Here is an 18,135-nt window from a genome sequence, read left to right as displayed (position 1 = left end):
TTAGCCAAACATACGTCTGTCTTAAAACAGATAAAAATGAGTGCACCATGTGTTTCATTAAATAAATATAGCATTCTGACTTAATTTTAACACAAAGCAATAAAGACAGCTGCAAAAAGAGCCCAAAAATGTCTTTAAAGTCTTTTAAAAAAAAAAAAACTTGTTGATCTCGCCTGAGGTATGCTGCACACAGCAGACAAAGAACAAACAAACATATCTTTTACAGATGTTGAGCAGGGTCAAAACGGGCAAATCTTCAGGAATGGCAATTAGATATTGCATAAATTTAACAACAACAACAACAGAGGAGTCTCTCTCCTTCCCTCCTTCTCTTTCATCCTGATGAGCAGCTAATTATCAGCTCATTAGCACTTCAACCAAGCCTGCCTCGCACGCACACACGCACACACACACACACACACACACACACACACACACACACACACACACACACACAGGCACCCACTCTCTGTGGTTTTAGGTTTTGTCTGCTAGTAAAGGATACCCTGTCTCTGCCCCTCTTTTTTTTCCACTGCTCCAACACACTAAAGAGGAATTTCTGGGAACCGTCTCTGTAAGTAAGGCCCCAGTAAAAGCAAGGCATGTCCACACCAGGATAAAAAGCAGATGTCAATACATTACATCATGACACTTCTGCTCACCCGGGAGAATTAAAGTAGTTCATATTGCCGTGCAGTTTTACTCCTATAGCGCTCCATACACTCCGGTGTATGGATACATAAACACTAGGTGGGGGCTATAAACGCCACTGCCTCATTACCGGAGGAATGAGAACATGGTGGGGATCCTCTGACAGACATGTAACTACTGCTATCCATCAAGAAAGTCGAGCGCGTATGTGCACGCACGCACGTACGCACGCACGCACGCACGCACGCACGCACGCACGCACACACACACACACACACACACACACACACACACACACACACACACACACACACACACACACACACGCACACTTCTATTAATGAAGATTGTAGCCATGGGTTATTCAAAACCATATGCTTCCTGACCAGTGAATACTGACACAACAGGGTAAAAAGTTAAGCTCCTGCAAAGTAGACCCTCTAGCCTCTGAACTGTCTGTTCCTTGTTTACACCAAGTTTGAAAAAATGCTGGGTGATGAGATTATTCAGATATGTGGTATGTAGCTATAGATATAATATATAGCCATATTTCATACATTGCAAATGTTTGCACAAAATGCAGCTGCTTTTTGACACAGGTATTACATCATTACCTATGCAGTGCATTGGAACCGGGACGAATATTTGGCCACTAGAATGCAAAGCCGTGACGGGCGTCAGGTGGTGTGGTGGTCTATTCCGTTGCCTACCAACACAGGGATCGCCAGTTCGAATCCTCGTTTTACCTCTGGCTTGGTCAGGCATCCCTAAAGACACAATTGCCGTGTCCGCGAGTCGGAAGCCGGATGTGGGTATGTGTCCTGGTCTCTGCACTAGCGCCTCCTCTGGTCGGTCGAGGCGCCTGTTCGGGGGAGAGGGGGAACTGGCGGGAGATAGCGTGATCTGGGATGGCTCGCAAGGGTGGGGTAATTGGCCGGATACAATTGGGGAGCAACAAAGGGAAAAAAAAAAAAAGAAGAATGCAAGGCTATTGTGTTTGACACACGGATATACATTTTCACTTTCAACTATCTATCTCTAAATATCAATAAAACGAATAAATCATTGTCGACTTTAGAAAGATCAGAGGAAATCACATCACTATTTCCATAAATGGGTCATCTGTTGTAACCGTGGACAGTTTTAGATTTCTCGGTTTACACATCACAGTCACCCTCACACGGTCTCTCAACACAATCGCATCGTCAAGAAGGCACGGCAGACACTGTATTTTATGAGGTGTCTTAAGAGTTCTGGTATGAGTAGTACAACTCATGAACTTTTATCACAGCACCACGGAGAGTGTCTTGACAGGCTGTATCACGGTGTGGTTTGGCAACCTGACTGCTCAGGACTGCTGCAAAGAACTATGAAGACAGAGCACAAATCATCGGCATGAAACTACCACAACTTCATAATATATATTTACACCACTCGCTGCAAAAGGAAACCCCAAAACATCATTAAGGACACCAGCCATCCCGCTCATGTTCTGTTCTCACTCCTTCCATCTAAAAAATGCTACCGGAGCATCAAATCACACACCACCCGTCGCAGTAATATCTTTATGCATGCTCAATAATCCAGGTAAGAAAATCACAGAAAGTTGAATCAGTTCATCTGGATACAACGTTTATTGACAGATATGTTTAATCACTCAACTAAGTGACCTCTTCAGTCTAAACTGACTGCAGGTATCCCCACCTTTATAAACAATACAGCGGCATAACGACCGAAACCAATGACCAGTTTCATATGCAAATATGGGTTGGACCATTAACTAGAATGTCTTGATGCATGCTCAATTATCCAGGTAAAAAATTAAAGAAGGTTGAACCAGTTCATTGGATACATTTATTGACAGATACGTTTCATCACTCATCTAAGTGACATCTAACACGACAGGCCAGGACTCCAGAAATCTACACCCATCTACAGGCGGTGGCCACTCTTTCAAGGATGAGGATGTGCACATCCTTGCTAGAGAGGAATGCTAGCTTGAACGGGGAGTCAAAGAGGCCATCTATGTGAAGAGGGCACGACCATCCCTGAACCGGGGGGGGGGGGGGGCTAACAGTACATCTGTCACCATCTTACAATGCTGTGATTACAACCGTTCCCCAATCCTCTGTGAATAGTACACATGGCCACTGAAACTGTAGTTAATGGTCATGCCCATATTTGCATGTGAAACCAATTGTTGGTTTCAGTTGTTTTGCCACTGTATCGTTTAGAAGGGTGGGAATATCTGCAGTCAGCTGAGACTGAAGAGGTCACTTATGCCCCTTTTCCACTGCATGGTACTGGCTCAACTCTACTCTATTCAACTCTACTCGCTTTACTTTTTGGGATTTTGAAAGTGTTTTCCACTGCAGATAGTATCCCCTCACAGCGAAGACCTGCTGGTCATACATGGGCATGTTGACTAGTTTTTTAAGATTTTATTTATATTTAAATAAATATACATAGCGTTTTTTTTCCGAAACCGTCAATGGTGTTGAGGGCTCGACTATTGAGCAGCAGAATATCAACACGGATCCATCTTACAATGCTGTGATTGCAACCGTTCCCCAATCCTCTGTGAATAAATATACATATAAATATATGTACACTACCGTTCAAAAGTTTGGGATCACCCAAACAATTTCGTGTTTTCCATGAAAAGTCACACTTATTCACCACCATATGTTGTGAAATGAATAGAAAATAGAGTCAAGACATTGACAAGGTTAGAAATAATGATTTCTATTTGAAATAAGATTTTTTTTACATCAAACTTTGCTTTCGTTAAAGAATCCTCCATTTGCAGCAATTACAGCATTGCAGACCTTTGGCATTCTAGCTGTTAATTTGTTGAGGTAATCTGGAGAAATTGCACCCCACGCTTCCAGAAGCAGCTCCCACAAGTTGGATTGGTTGGATGGGCACTTCTTTGAGCAGATTGAGTTTCTGGAGCATCACATTTGTGGGGTCAATTAAACGCTCAAAATGGCCAGAAAAAGAGAACTTTCATCTGAAACTCGACAGTCTATTCTTGTTCTTAGAAATGAAGGCTATTCCATGCGAGAAATTGCTAAGAAATTGAAGATTTCCTACACCGGTGTGTACTACTCCCTTCAGAGGACAGCACAAACAGGCTCTAACAGGTACTATTTAATGAAGATGCCAGTTCCAGTTCTAATGTACTTATCTTCTTGCTCAGTTGTGCAACGCGGCCTCCCACTTCTTTTTCTACTCTGGTTAGAGCCTGTTTGTGCTGTCCTCTGAAGGGAGTAGTACACACCGGTGTAGGAAATCTTCAATTTCTTAGCAATTTCTCGCATGGAATAGCCTTCATTTCTAAGAACAAGAATAGACTGTCGAGTTTCAGATGAAAGTTCTCTTTTTCTGGCCATTTTGAGCGTTTAATTGACCCCACAAATGTGATGCTCCAGAAACTCAATCTGCTCAAAGAAGTGCCCATCCAACCAATCCAACTTGTGGGAGCTGCTTCTGGAAGCGTGGGGTGCAATTTCTCCAGATTACCTCAACAAATTAACAGCTAGAATGCCAAAGGTCTGCAATGCTGTAATTGCTGCAAATGGAGGATTCTTTGACGAAAGCAAAGTTTGATGTAAAAAAAATCTTATTTCAAATACAAATCATTATTTCTAACCTTGTCAATGTCTTGACTCTATTTTCTATTCATTTCACAACATATGGTGGTGAATAAGTGTGACTTTTCATGGAAAACACAAAATTGTTTGGGTGATCCCAAACTTTTGAACGGTAGTGTATATTTATATTTATTTATGTATTTATAGTGATATTTTCATGTCACCTTTCAGTATCGGCTCAGCTGACTTGGAACCTCGACGGAGGTGGTACCAGAAAAAGTACCTGGTACCAGGTACTATCCCTAACTTTTGCCCAATGGAAAACCAAAAAAACGAGTAGAGTTGAGCCGGTACCATGCAGTGGAAAAGGGGCATTAGTTTGGTGTGAAAGGTGATCTGTCGGGGTTAAGGGACTGTCAATGGCCTCTCTAGAGGTCTCTCCAGACATCTTTGGAAAATGAAAGACAGACGAGACAGTGCTGTATGTATTATGCATGTTCAATAATCCAGGTAAGAAAATCACAGAAAGTTGAATCAGTTTATCTGGACACAACGTTTATTGAGAGAATTGTTTCATCACTCATCTACGTGACCTCTTCAGTCTCAACTGACTGCAGGTATCCCCATCCTTTATAAACAATACAGTGACATAACGACCGAAAATGATGATCAGTTTCATATGCAAATTGCTGTGACCATTAACTACAGTTTCAATGGCCATCTGTACTATTCACAGAGGATTGGGGAATGGTTGCAATCACAGCATTGTAAGATGTTGACAGATGTACTCTTAGCCCCCCCCCCCCCCGGTTCAGGAATGGTCGTTCCCTCTTCACATAGGTGGCCTCTTTTGACTCCCCGTTCAAACCAGTATTCCTCCTTATCAAGGATGTGCACATCCTCATCCTTGAAAGAGTGGCCGCTGGCCTGTAGATGGGTGCAGACTACGGAGTCCTGGCCTGACGTGTTAGCTCTCCTGTGTTGTGCCATCCTCTTGGCCAGCATCTCTTTGGTTATCTCATATACATATGACACCGGTCATTGGCTCCGGTCGTTATGCCACTGTATTGCTTATAAGGGGTGGGGATAACTGAAGTCAGTTTAGACTGAAGCGGTCAGTAATGAAACGTTTTTCTCAATAAATGTTGTGTCCAGATGAACTGGTTCAACTTTCTGTGAGTGCTATATACACTTCAATGCAACGCCTACAGAATTTCAGACAAGAAGGCTTCAGCCAGATTTTGGCGGTAAGTGCTATGAAGTTGTTTGTCCTTTTTTTCAAGTAAGCAATAAAACGTCATTTAGGACTTTCTAGTCAGATTGCCATGTAAGTGGAAATTTAATCATCAGAAAATCCCTATAAAGACCATGGAACCTGCATGATATGCAACATATTTGCACTAATTAAAATTCCATTGTCTCATTTGAGACACAAAAAAATGTTTTTTAATCAAATTCATTTTCTAACATGAACTCTAGTTAAGCTAATGAAACGAGGTCATTTAAGTTATTAAATATCTTTTTACAAACATTATTTAAATCAACTCAAAGATTAATTATTTTAGCTACAAAGCCGCTGGAAATTAAGAACTCTGTCCTAGTGATTAAAGTTACTGCATATTTTGAATCTTAAATCACTTTATATATCTATGCTAATTTTTACTATCTATTTATCTTTGAAAGAAGTTTATTTATGTGGATGACCTAAATGTACAGGCAAAATATTCTCAGGAATACAGATAAGTAAACATATAATAAATCTGACCAATGAAAAATGTGTAGCTGCGTTGCTAATTAAGATATTAAAGTGGTTACAACCCATCCCCCATAAAGATGTATTTTTATCTACAAAAAAGAAGGAAAAAAATGCAGAAAGATGCTAAGAGTACATCTGCCACCATGTCACCATCTTACAATGCTGTGATTGCAACCATTCCCCAGTCCTCTGCGAATAGTACTATAGTGAGTGTGAATGCACCAGGCAGGGAGGTAGAGGAGGTCAGAGTGAGTGATCACACCGGAAGTAATTAATCAAGCAACTGCACCTGTGCGAGAGTGTGTTTGGCAGTGAGGGGGGAGGGTTGAAAAGAGCAGAGTGAGCGGGCGTGTGTGTCTCTGGAGAGTGGTGCTTGGTAGACGTTACAGGGCAGGAGCCCAGCCGAGCGAGCAGGAACTTGCGCTCAGAATCGGGGGGTGGGTGCCGTTCAGGACTGCCGGCGGCGAAGATAGTTAGCAGGCAGCGGAGTGAGGTCCCCGTATTAGGCAGGGAAAAGTAGGAAATAGTGGGGCGAATAGGGGTGCCTGTAATGCTCCCCAGCTGGTGATGAGGTTCTCCTGCTGTCTGTGAAGATGTCTCACTGTGCTGGACTGGCGGACCCCACAGCAGACTCTGGCTGACGCCAGACCAGTGCCAAAATTCAGACCCCAGAGGAGGGTCTCGACCCCCAGGAGAGTTAAGTGATTTTAAAGGCTTATTAAGTTGTAGTTATTTTTTTGTAGCTGTAGTCTTTGTCTATGTCAGGTGGGATAAATAAAGTTCATTATGCTCATATTTGCGGTTTCCTCCTCCGTTATTGTGTGCACTGTAGAAACATCCTGTGTGCGGGTGCTCTACATTCTTACATCCAAGACAAGGTTTATTACAGTACACATGGCCATTGTAACTCTAGTTAATGGTCATGGCAATTTGCATTTGAAACTGATCATTGGTTTCGGTCGTTATGCCACTGTATTGTTTATAAGGGTTGGGATACCTGCAGTCAGTTTAGACTATAGACTAAAGAGGTCACTTAGATGAGTCATGAAACATATCTCTCAATAAACGTTGTGACCAGATGAACTGATTCACCTTTCTGTGATAATTTAGAAACCGATTTGACTCATCTTGGGATCTTTGTCTTTGGATCTTTCACTCCTTCCCAGTAAACTCACTTTGGGATATCTCAAACTGTTTTTCTACTTCACCTTCAAAGAGATAAAACATATGTTTTAATAGTAAAATCCAGTTCCCCAACAATCGTAAAAAAGCACTAACATATTGCACTGAAATAAATTAGATCTAACCTATTTCTTTGGTTTTCTCAGAAATGAACACTTTAGCTTACAAATGTGATTCTCTTAAACTCTCGAATTTCTTTATACTCATCTCTTGGACAAATCTGAGACTTTAGAGAGCACCTATGCACAAATACATCTTTTCTAACTTATTATTAATTGACCATGTTTTTGTTAAACATGACAATGCTGGTCAAAATCCTTCGGTTACGGGGCGTACTTGAGTAATGTTGGACCTTTGTGAAAATCCCCTCCATTTGCTCCTAACTGCATTATATTTTTGGAAAATTAAGCCAAGTTCAAAACTGAGGTCAGTATGACACTTGACCACTTCAGTCAAGTGTAACCATAATGCTGTGGTTACATGAAGTAGCAGATAAAAATATTATTACATTAGAAACTGATTCAAACAGTTTTATATTTCCTCAGGGGAAATATAAAATTCAATTGCAGCAGGTTACAACGCAACCAGTACCAATAAAGTACAGGCAACAACTTTGCAAGTTTAATGTGTACCAAAATTTCACTGGCCTTGGTCGTGTGGCTAATAAAACAATCTAATCTAATGCAGACATTGCCATTATTATCAATATAATCCTTATGTCTCATGTTAAGTGTTATGCCAGAGAAAATACTGCCCAAAAAAAAGCAATACGTGTAATCAGACTGCAGTTCTGAGCTGTGCGCTGATATTTTTCAGCAGTTCTGAAAGCATTTGTTCCATTCTCACAATACCAGCTTGTCTAACATACCAGGAGCCGACAGACAACCCTGCGTCCGGACTGCTGTGATTGGCAGAGGCATTTGAGTCTGTGTTGTGCTGCCCTCTACTGCTATGAAGCTAGTAGTCCCCCCCCCCACGCGCCAAAAGATGCAATACCTATTCACCAGGGTTTCAGAGATGATCCATCAGCAACAGCAAAACCAATAATAGTTAGAGCTATTCACCGATCTGAGCACACTCCAAACACGTCGGTGGATTCGCAGCTGACATTTTGTTAAGATAGCCATCTAGAAACCATCTGTGAAAGACTTCTACCTTCTACATCCATCTGAATCTTCTCAAGAGCAGGGAAATTAACGTCTTAAAACAAGTACATATAATTTTAACGGCACTCTCGTAACACTCAGAGGGCAGTATTCATTTTTTCATTGAAAATTAGTCATTTGTACATCTATTGAAAGAGATTTAACAACCCAAGTTAAGACTGATTGCTAAATAAAAAACAAAAGCAAAAAAAAAAAAAGGCACTCACAGAAGTTTCCAGGTGGTTGCAGGCTGTGTTTGGTCAGGGAACACCAGCCAACAGGAAAAATGTCTCTGGAGTCGAAGGGGCACCAATAGTCAAAAGCGCCCCGCCAGCCGTCAAACATGACAAAAATCTCCTGACCTCTGACCTCTCCCACTGTGGCCGGACAGATAAGGTAGGGGTTTTTCCTGTCTACTGCCTCCAGCTTCATACCAGGTTGGAAGTGGTTTTTAGCAGGACTGGCTGGTTCCTACAAACAAGCATGCACATACACAAAGATGAATATACGTATTTACTCAAGAGAACATAGCTCCATGGTTTAGCTGTAGATTTATTGTCATGTGAAAGTGTAGCCTCAACATTTCACTTCAGTGGCGCTGGCATTCCTACAACCTTTTTCTTTTTTAAATTCAGGCCTCCATACCTTTTTAAAAGCGCAGGCAGGGGCCATCTCTGCTCCACTCAGTGTCCTCAAGAGGAACATAGGCCAGGAAGAGGCGTTCATCCTGAAACCTGATCACATCATCAAAACACGTCGGACTTTTCACAAACTTCAAGTTCATTTGTCACATATATGAGAAGTAGGGATGCATAATATTGGATTTTTGCCGATATCAGGAATCAGGAACACTTTGTCATTTCACTTCATGTACTTGTGTACATGAAATGAAACTAAATATCGTTCCTCCCAGCCCACGGCGGTGCAACACAAAGACAAAAACACATATAGAAAAACTCCAAATCAGAACACATATGTTCATACAAGACACATACACTATATGTAAAAAAGTATTGGGACACCTGGCCATTACACCTACAGGAGCTTTTATGACATCCCATTCTAAATCCATAGGCATTCATATGGAGTTGGTACCCCCTTTGCAGCTATAATAGCTTCCACTCTTCTGGGAAGGCTTTCCACAAGATTTTTGAGTGTGTCTGTGGGAATTTTTGCCCATTCATCCAGAAGAGCATTTGTGAGGTCAGGCACTGATGTTGGATGAGAAGACCTGGCTCGCAATCTCCGTTTTAGTTCATCCCAAAGGTGTTCGATGGGGTTGAGTTCAGGGCTCTGTGTGGGCCAGTCAAGTTCTTCCACACCAAACTCACCCAACCATGTCTTAATGGGCCTTGCTTTGTGCACTGGGGCACAGTCATGTTGGAACAGAAAAGGGCCCTCCCCAAACTGTTCTCACAAAGTTGGAATCATAGAATTGTCCAAAATGTCTTGCTATGCTGAAGCATTAAGATTTCCCTTCACTGGAAGTAGGGGGCCTAGCCCAACCCCTGAAAAACAACCCCATACCATTATTCCTCCTCCACCAAACTTTACAGTTGGCACAATGCAGTCAGGCAGGTAACGTTCTTCTGGCATCTGCCAAACCCAGACTCATCCATCAGACCGCCAGACAGAGAAGTGTGATTCGTCACTCCAAAGAACATGGTTCCACTGCTCCAGAGTCCAGTGGCAGTGTGCTTTACAGCACTCCATCCATTACTTGGCATTGTGCTTGGTGATGTAAGGCTTGCATGTAGCTGCTCGGCCATGGAAACCCATTCCATGAAGCTCCCGGCACACAGTTTTTGTGCTGATGTTAATGCCAGAGGAAGTTTGGAATTCTGCAGTTATTGAGTCAACAGAGTGTTGGCGACTTTTACGCACTATGCGCCTCAGCACTCATTGACCCCGCTGTGTGACTTTATGTGGTCTGCCACTTCGTGGCTGAGTTGCTGTTGTTTCTAAACACTTCCACTTTTCAATAATACCACTTTCAGTTGCCCGTGGCATATCTAGTAGGGAAGAAATTTCACTAACTGACTTATTGCAAAGGTGGCATCCTATGAAAGTACCACGCTTGAATTCACTGAGCTCTTCAGAATGACCCATTCTTTCACAAATGTTTGTAAGTGCAGACTGTATGGCTAGCTGCTGGATTTTATACACCTGTGGCAATGGGTCTGAATGAAACACCTGAATTCAATGATTAAGAGGTGTGTCCCAGTACTCTTGTACATATAGTGTATATTCAAACTAAACACATATATCCAATCTGAGAACATATATATCCAAACTAGAACACATATATATCCAAACTAAGAACAAATACATCCAAACTAAACACACATACTATATCCAAACTAAGAACACATGTTGTTGTTGTTGTTCATCCGCCGCAGCAACGAGGACCATCTAGTCATCCTGTGGGGGTAGAATTCTGTGGGTGCGAAGATGGCTGGGTAGTCCAATCTGCGCCCTGAATGTTCTTTGGCAGTGTGGGCATGGGATAGTGGGAGTAGCTGGAGGGTTGCTGGCATGGTCTTTCCTGGCCTGCCTGCGGCTCTCTGCTGCAGCAGTCCTGGCGGCCTCACATGTGTTTGCACCATTTCGGACAGCTGCATGCCACTCTCCTCTGTTCAGAGCTTTCTGTTCCCATGTGTCGTAGTTGATGGTGAAGGCCTTTAACAAAACCTTCAAGGTGTCTTTGAAATGCTTTTTTAGACCACCATGGGAGTGCTTGCCTTGCTTGAGTTCAGTTTCTTTCAAACTAAGAACACATATATCTAAACTAGAACATATATATACAAACTATGAACACATATATCCAAACTAAACACATATCCAAACTAAGTAACAAAAAAAAATCACTGTCCAGAGAATGAACACCGGCTAGGATGACTGTTAGAACTCCCGGTCAGCATGGGCTAGCATTAGCTTAGCCTGCCCTGCTTCTGCGTCCTGTCAGAATGCCCTCAGTGTTTCCTCTTCGGACACAGCTAACAGATATCCGATATGTTGACATTTTCCAACTCATGTTGGCCAACTGCTGATGCCAATACTGATATATAGGCACATGCTTTTTTCCCACCTAGTTGCAGACACCGTCAAGTCTCTCCTGTAGTGGACTGAACTGAAGCTGCTACACAGACCATGGAAGCCGCACACACCCGCATGGGCATCACGCTACCAACCTCTATTTTTACGCGACTGGTCTATTTTTTTTTTCCTCTACTCAAGGGTACAAGGCCCTCCAACAGGTAAAAGCTACATATGTAGAACTTGGTAAAAAATGAGTGCAATCTGTTTCAAAATGATTAGAATAAAAGTCTTATTGTACCAGAGGCAATGTGACACAGTAATGCAACCTTGTAAGTTTTTTATGCAAATGGTTTGCATCACGTTTGCATAACTAAAGTGTTATATTACATGCCTGTCATATCAGCATTTCAGGCTTATGCTGATATTTTGAAGTCTTTATGGGCTGACACCAATGACATGCCGATATCATCGTGTATCCCTACTATGAAAGCAAGCTTACCCTTATTAATGAAATGCCTTGCTTTGCTGGATCAACACACAAGTGGGAAATAAAAAATACTTATAAAAGTACTTAGAGAAATCAAAGTAAAAATTATCTGATGAATATGCTGTGATTAGTTAAGTTATTGTTAAACAGGCTGAATGTTATTTTCTGTATGCTCACTGTAAGCAACTGTACACTTACAGTTGCAGCCATGCAAGTATAGTGCTTATAAGAATATTATGTTGTGCTGATGAAGGTCTATTGACCGAAAGCTTAGCAGTTTTTTTATTAAGTCATTCTGCATTGGACAGAAGTGTACAGACTGCTTCTGTTTTTCTTATGTGTACTTACAGTTAGTATAGTGTTAGTATAAAGTTAGTTTAGAGTTAGTATACAGTTAGTGTAGTGTTGATAAGAATATTACAGCTCAGCATTACTCACTATTATTATAGATTAGAGTCAGTTTTTACAGATTTATGTTAAATAAATTCACTAATGCACAGCAATTTAGTTAGTAGTGTCGAGCCCAACTTAACCTTACCCCAGGCTTTCAAACTGACCGGCCAATGACCAAAACAAAATCCATGAAAGGTTTGGAATAACAACACCTTTTGATGAAATTGCAGATTTTAACCTCATCGATGCAGGTAAGGGAATTTGAACTCTAAGTTATATTGCATGAGAGCTTTGGTATAAATTTACATGTTGCTACCATAATTTGATACACCATTTCTATGTGCTTTGGTTGTTCAAACATTTCCCTTGACAAAACAATCTCAAAATCCAAGGAAATCAGATTAGCATGTTTCTACCATTAAGGGAAGGGCTATGCAAAACAGACTGATATTCAAATGCACGCCAATTTTTTTTGCTTAGTTCACATGCTATCTTCAGGTTTTTTTCAAAGGCATCACTTACCCAAGGGTGGTTGTAACATATCTCCGTTTCTCTCACAGGTCCCAATCGGTTGGATGTCGGATGAGTCAACTAGTCGCCAGAAGTCATTGGTATTGTCACTGCCATCCAGACGCAGGCGCAGACGAGTTCCCATCATGCCCATTACCGTTGCAATACACACAGAGTTAGAGTTGCGGGGGTCACGAGCCTCAAGTTTCATCCCTGCCTTGAAGTCATTGGAAGGAGGCAACCTGGCCTGGAGGGAATCAGACAATGTGTCCCTCATCAACAATCAGTTATTCTCATGCATTGTAAGGATGATTATGCTTAAATATCTGTGTTTTTGGATGAGTGTTAGTAAATGATTTGCTACCTGTCTGAAGCAATTTGGTGAGGCGGCAACAGACGATGTCTCCTTTAGGTACTCCTCCCAACTGAATGGTTCTGTATATAGACGTGGAAAGACTAGATTATATATTACAATTTGTAGTTACAACTGTCTGGAACAGACCACAGACCACTTTGAAGTTTAGAAGAGATGGATTGGGTGGAGTTACTACATTTTAGGGGAATGCTCTAGACTGAATTAAGCCTTAACAAACTGTGTGTTCCTGAAACATCTGAAACAAATATTCTGACAAGCGGCTAGAGAGGGAACTATTCACTCAAAAGACCGTAGACTCGGCTAGTAAATGAAATCGTCTCAAGGGCCAGAGCCAACCATTAGATTTGTCCAGAGCTGAGCCTGCCGTGACGCCGCTTCTCCTCTCCTTTTTTTCATCTCTTTGGTCTGAAATTAGAGGCGATAAAAACACTCATCAGCAATTGGGTGCTATCAATATACAAAATATTATTATTACGATTGAATACGCATGCAGTGTTTATCTCCAGTCAGAACATGAGGAGATGAGCAAAACAGCAACAAAGCAACACATATTCTCATTCCTTACCAATGTCATATCTTGTTTCATCATCGATACAACTACTTTTTAAATATTATACATTGCAGTGGTTTTCAAACTATGGGTCGCAGCAGGGAGCTAGGTGGGTCACGGGATGTTCCCAATAAAGACATTTTGTTTGAAGACTGAAATAAAATGTATACCTATTTTCTTTTTTTGTAATCAAACCTGTGTTTTTACCTAACTATGAAAATAAAGAAAACAGTTATTTTCATGCCTTTTGAGTCTATGCAAGAATTTAATTGCATTCTGAAAACCACTAAATGTGATGTTGACATGCCTTGTCTGTTTAATTTGATAACCAATAGGCCATGACTGAGGACTTAAAACGGGAATACTGCACTGATGAACAACATAGACAGGATTGTTAATCATCTCCATTTAAGTCACAACAGGAATTTATTGCTTATTTTACTGCACAAAATGTATGATGGGTCCCTGGCCAGAACGTATCTGCACAGGTGGGTCACAGCATGAAAAAGTTTGGGATCCCCAGACATTATGCACATGAATTAAAGCATAAGGAAACATTACAATGAAAATTAAAGACTAAACAAATTCAATGATCAGATCAGGGACAACAACAAAGTAATAACTGAAACAATAAAGGAGTGAAGCATAACTGAACCTGTTATACCCTACCTCTGTGGGGTGTCCTACCCATGGTGGCCAAAGGTTAAATATACTGCTCCAGCAAGGGTGAGGTCAGATAGTCAGAAACCTTCCCGGTTACCTACACACGTACAACCATGCACACATTCACTCACTGGGGGAGGGGGGGGGGGGACACAGACACAGCCCACAAGAAGATATGGTTGATCCATAATCAGCAGCTTGTGCACAGTCAGTACTGCAGGTCAGTCTAGAGGGATGGCAAATGAGTAATCTCCTTGCAGTGCAAACATTTCTTTCAAGATGTAATACATGAGTTTAAAGCCGTACTAATTATCACGATGCACTCAAATGCATTCAGATTACTTGAAGTGACGCTTACAAGACTTACCTACAAAAACCCATATATTTCAAAGTTTAATATCCATTCTAATCGAATTTTTAGACTGATATGAGCAATGTTAAATAATACTATCTCCACTCATTATATTCTAAGATGTGTGAAAATGTCATGCATGCTCATGTTAAAAAATGTCCCTGGAAAAATGTGTTCTTAATACTGCACAACAAGTTACACATAACCGATCCATCCACAATAATCCTTATGCACAATAATTGCCTTAATATCATTTCATCTTCATTTTAAATTAATCATAGTAAAAATGATAAAACTCTATGGACTGCAATGTGCTCTAGATTGAAAAAACATCCAGCAAATGACATCTGTTATTCTTTCCCCAAGTTTTGACTAAGCTCCTTTTACAGAGTTTGGAATGGCGACAACCTTGACAATTTGACAGTTCTGCTGGGACTTGGGCTCTCTAGGTAAAAAAAAACAAAAACAGCTTTTGCTCATCATACATTCTACTAATTCATATTCCCTGAAAAAACCGAGTCTAATATAATATTTGCATTGCAATTCCTGTTGCTACCACAATGTTTAAACTGAAACCCTAGTAGAATAATCTGGCTGTGGTTTATGAAAATATGGAGCATATAAGCCCTCTTCTTACAAAGCCATTATTACTTGTTGCCAACTTCAGAAAAAGCAAAGGATAAGCCAAGGTACAAAGTGGAGAGAGAAGCATTTCAAACAAATACATACAATAAGAAGAAATTATTAAAACCTTTCCCAGAAGCTAGAAAATGTCTCCTTACCTCATCTCAATTGCTTCGGCATTTGCAATTATTTCTGTATGTTACAAACCTTCCCCCCTCTCTGTCTTAGCTGTGAATCCCATTGAGTTGGGAGCCATAAAGATTCCTAGCTGCCATAAAAGCCCATTAAGAAGTGTGCATGTGGGGAAATGTGCTGGCTCACATGAAAAGGATTCCTGCTCCAAGACTAGCCCATCTCCAGACTGGTTCAATGTTTGCACTGGTCTGCCTCATTCAATAGGGTCAGACGCCCCCCAGCAGACCAGGAAGCACTTAATTTTTACAACCTCCATTTCCCTCAAGGCGCTGATCTTGAATTAGTGCAATGTTCACAAACCATAGTAGTAAGACCATCTGATAAATGACCTAAGACATGTGTCCTTAGATAAGTGAGTGCGGGCGCTGTCACAATGTTAAATTTATCCTCTGTTCCATTAGATAAATAAAACTAACAAAAAAAGCCATAATTCACCTAAAGTTAATGTTACATGGATGTTATTAAAAACATCAATTTGAAAAGGCTGATGACACATTTTCACACTCGGATAAATATGAGAATATACTTGATCACGTTAAGTATTGTCATTCAATTGGGTACCGCAAAAGAACCACACATTTCATATGTACATAAAGCCTCGCATTAACAGACAAATGTCATTAAAGTAAGGTCAAGAGGTTGTATTCGGAAATACGTTCTCCTTAAAGGGAGATGGTCTCACGATAGGAGGGATGCTAATGTAAACATTGGAAAGACTGCTAATTACTAAGAAACTCAAAGGTTCATCTGCATTGTTTGCGTAGGCTCACCTGTCATCCAGGTAGTACTGGAATTACGCACAAAGACATACTACACTCAACTGGGCTTCATTTAGATACAATACGAGCACGGTATAAAGGAAACATCGCAGTAGAAGGGGATATTTCGGTTTGCTAAATACGAAAGTTGTGTTGATTTAGAAATAATGTAAAGAGGCCTACGTTGTTTCAGGCAAACTTTGGAAAATATCCCAACAGCCATGATGCACGCGTCGCGTTGTCTTCTGACGATTCGGGAGTAGGTACAGGTCAAATGAGCGCTACGAGACAGAGGGGCGTGGTCTTCACGCTAATGGTTCGTACTAGTGGGCGTAACCGAGGATGTCAACATATGACGGTATAGCAGTGTACTATCAAACAGCACATTTCGTTATTATCATAACGGATCGATCGCACCCCCCCTAATATTTATCCCTTTGCGGGATCGGGATTTGTTGTGCCGTGCAAATATAAATATAACGTACCATCTCATCGTCATGTTTTGTTTTGTTTTTCGGGGACTGTGGGGGCTACTAAGGGGAAATGGCTGGCGAGGATGATGATGAGAGCCTGAATGAAATTTGCAAGCGTGACGCATTTTTAATTTGGGTTGCGATCACATTTTGTGGGCGGGACGGTGCGTGTGTGATGCCCACACGGGCTGCAGAATATGGGCGAAGGACGATATAACGCCCAGATGCCATTCTCCGTATTGATGAACGGAGCTCCCTGTGCTTCACAGTCAAAAGGGGGAGAAAAAAAAACAATAGCGAAAAGCACTGCTGCCATTAGCGCCCGCTGCAAGGCTGCAGAGTTCAACGGCGTTTACACGCGCGTGCGCGAGCAGACACACACACACACACACACACACACACACACACTGTAAATGTGGCAGGATAACGCACCGAGCTCTACGTCTGCAACAAATACACATGCTCTGTGTATATATACGTGCAATTCGGAATCGATAAGTCAAGCCAAACACTTCGTTCCGCAGCCCACACCAGCAAGTGGACGAGAGTGACACCAATAAAACAAGAGAATGATAAGATGGTGGTGAAATGCCGGCCGTACGTACCGTTAGGACAAGGTATTTGATGAGAGACTCCTCACTTTCCATCAGATGCAAGCCGCCATATTCGGTTCACCTCCGCGCATGTCCACAACGCAGGGCTGTAATTCATATTTTTCCGCTGGAGGTAAAACAGAAAGAATTACAATAATTTCACAGCCCCGATATATTTAAAACGCTTTGCAATCGCATCTTAATAATAAACTATACGGCACATGCGAACGAAAACACGAGCATCTGTTCGTTTGTCTTGCGGTTCAAGGGGAAATGAGAGAAAAAAAACTGATCGGTTTGGGATTGAAATGTAGATGATATACAACAGTCTAAAATAGTCGGCCTTGATTAAAACATTCGGGCTATAACTTAAGTTTAAATTGTTGAGTAACTATGTGGCGCCATAAATTGATAGGCTATGCTATAGGTTTTTTTGTCCTCAAGAATTAAGGCTCTATAATTCAATCTCATGTTTGCTTGAAATTTGATAACTTTGCCTTTAGGCAGCTATAAGTGCGTATGAGGTGTAAGAAAGAGGACAAAGAGACGCAGAGAGGGCAGATAAGTGACAAAGTCAAAAAGACAGAAAAAACTGAGTGACCAGCTGGTATCAGTTTGCCTTAGCTCTTCAATATCAGCTAATTAAGCGAAAAGAAACGAAAATAGGAAATGTCGCTTCATTCGTCAATCGTTCGTACGTACACACCCATGGGATTTTTTAGCACTCAGATTTGTCTGGCAGGCAATAAGAAAGCCTGATGGTCATTTGAAATCCCTTCCCCCTAACATCTA

The 18,135-nt window shown here is 41.4% G+C and overlaps 1 protein-coding gene across 1 annotated transcript in view; it reads right to left on the bottom strand.

Moving 5' to 3' along the window:
• Positions 1–17,387, bottom strand: part of scml2 (Scm polycomb group protein like 2) — a 26,401-nt gene extending 9,014 nt beyond the window's left edge. The window contains exons 1-7 of the mRNA XM_056278955.1: positions 17,356–17,387; positions 14,355–14,478; positions 13,472–13,540; positions 13,124–13,194; positions 12,772–13,006; positions 8,976–9,064; positions 8,558–8,801 (exon numbers count right to left, since the gene is read on the bottom strand). Coding sequence (XP_056134930.1) covers positions 8,558–8,801; positions 8,976–9,064; positions 12,772–13,006; positions 13,124–13,194; positions 13,472–13,540; positions 14,355–14,376 — 730 coding nt within the window. The 5' untranslated portion in view covers positions 14,377–14,478; positions 17,356–17,387. The remainder of the gene's footprint in view (positions 1–8,557; positions 8,802–8,975; positions 9,065–12,771; positions 13,007–13,123; positions 13,195–13,471; positions 13,541–14,354; positions 14,479–17,355) is intronic.
• Between the last annotated feature and the right edge of the window lie 748 nt (positions 17,388–18,135).

Source organism: Lampris incognitus, chromosome 4 (genome assembly GCF_029633865.1).
Source record: "Lampris incognitus isolate fLamInc1 chromosome 4, fLamInc1.hap2, whole genome shotgun sequence".
Lineage (NCBI taxonomy): Eukaryota > Metazoa > Chordata > Actinopteri > Lampriformes > Lampridae > Lampris > Lampris incognitus.
The sequence above is the reverse complement of the archived record's forward strand: the minus strand, read 5'-3'. Positions and strand labels throughout refer to the sequence as shown.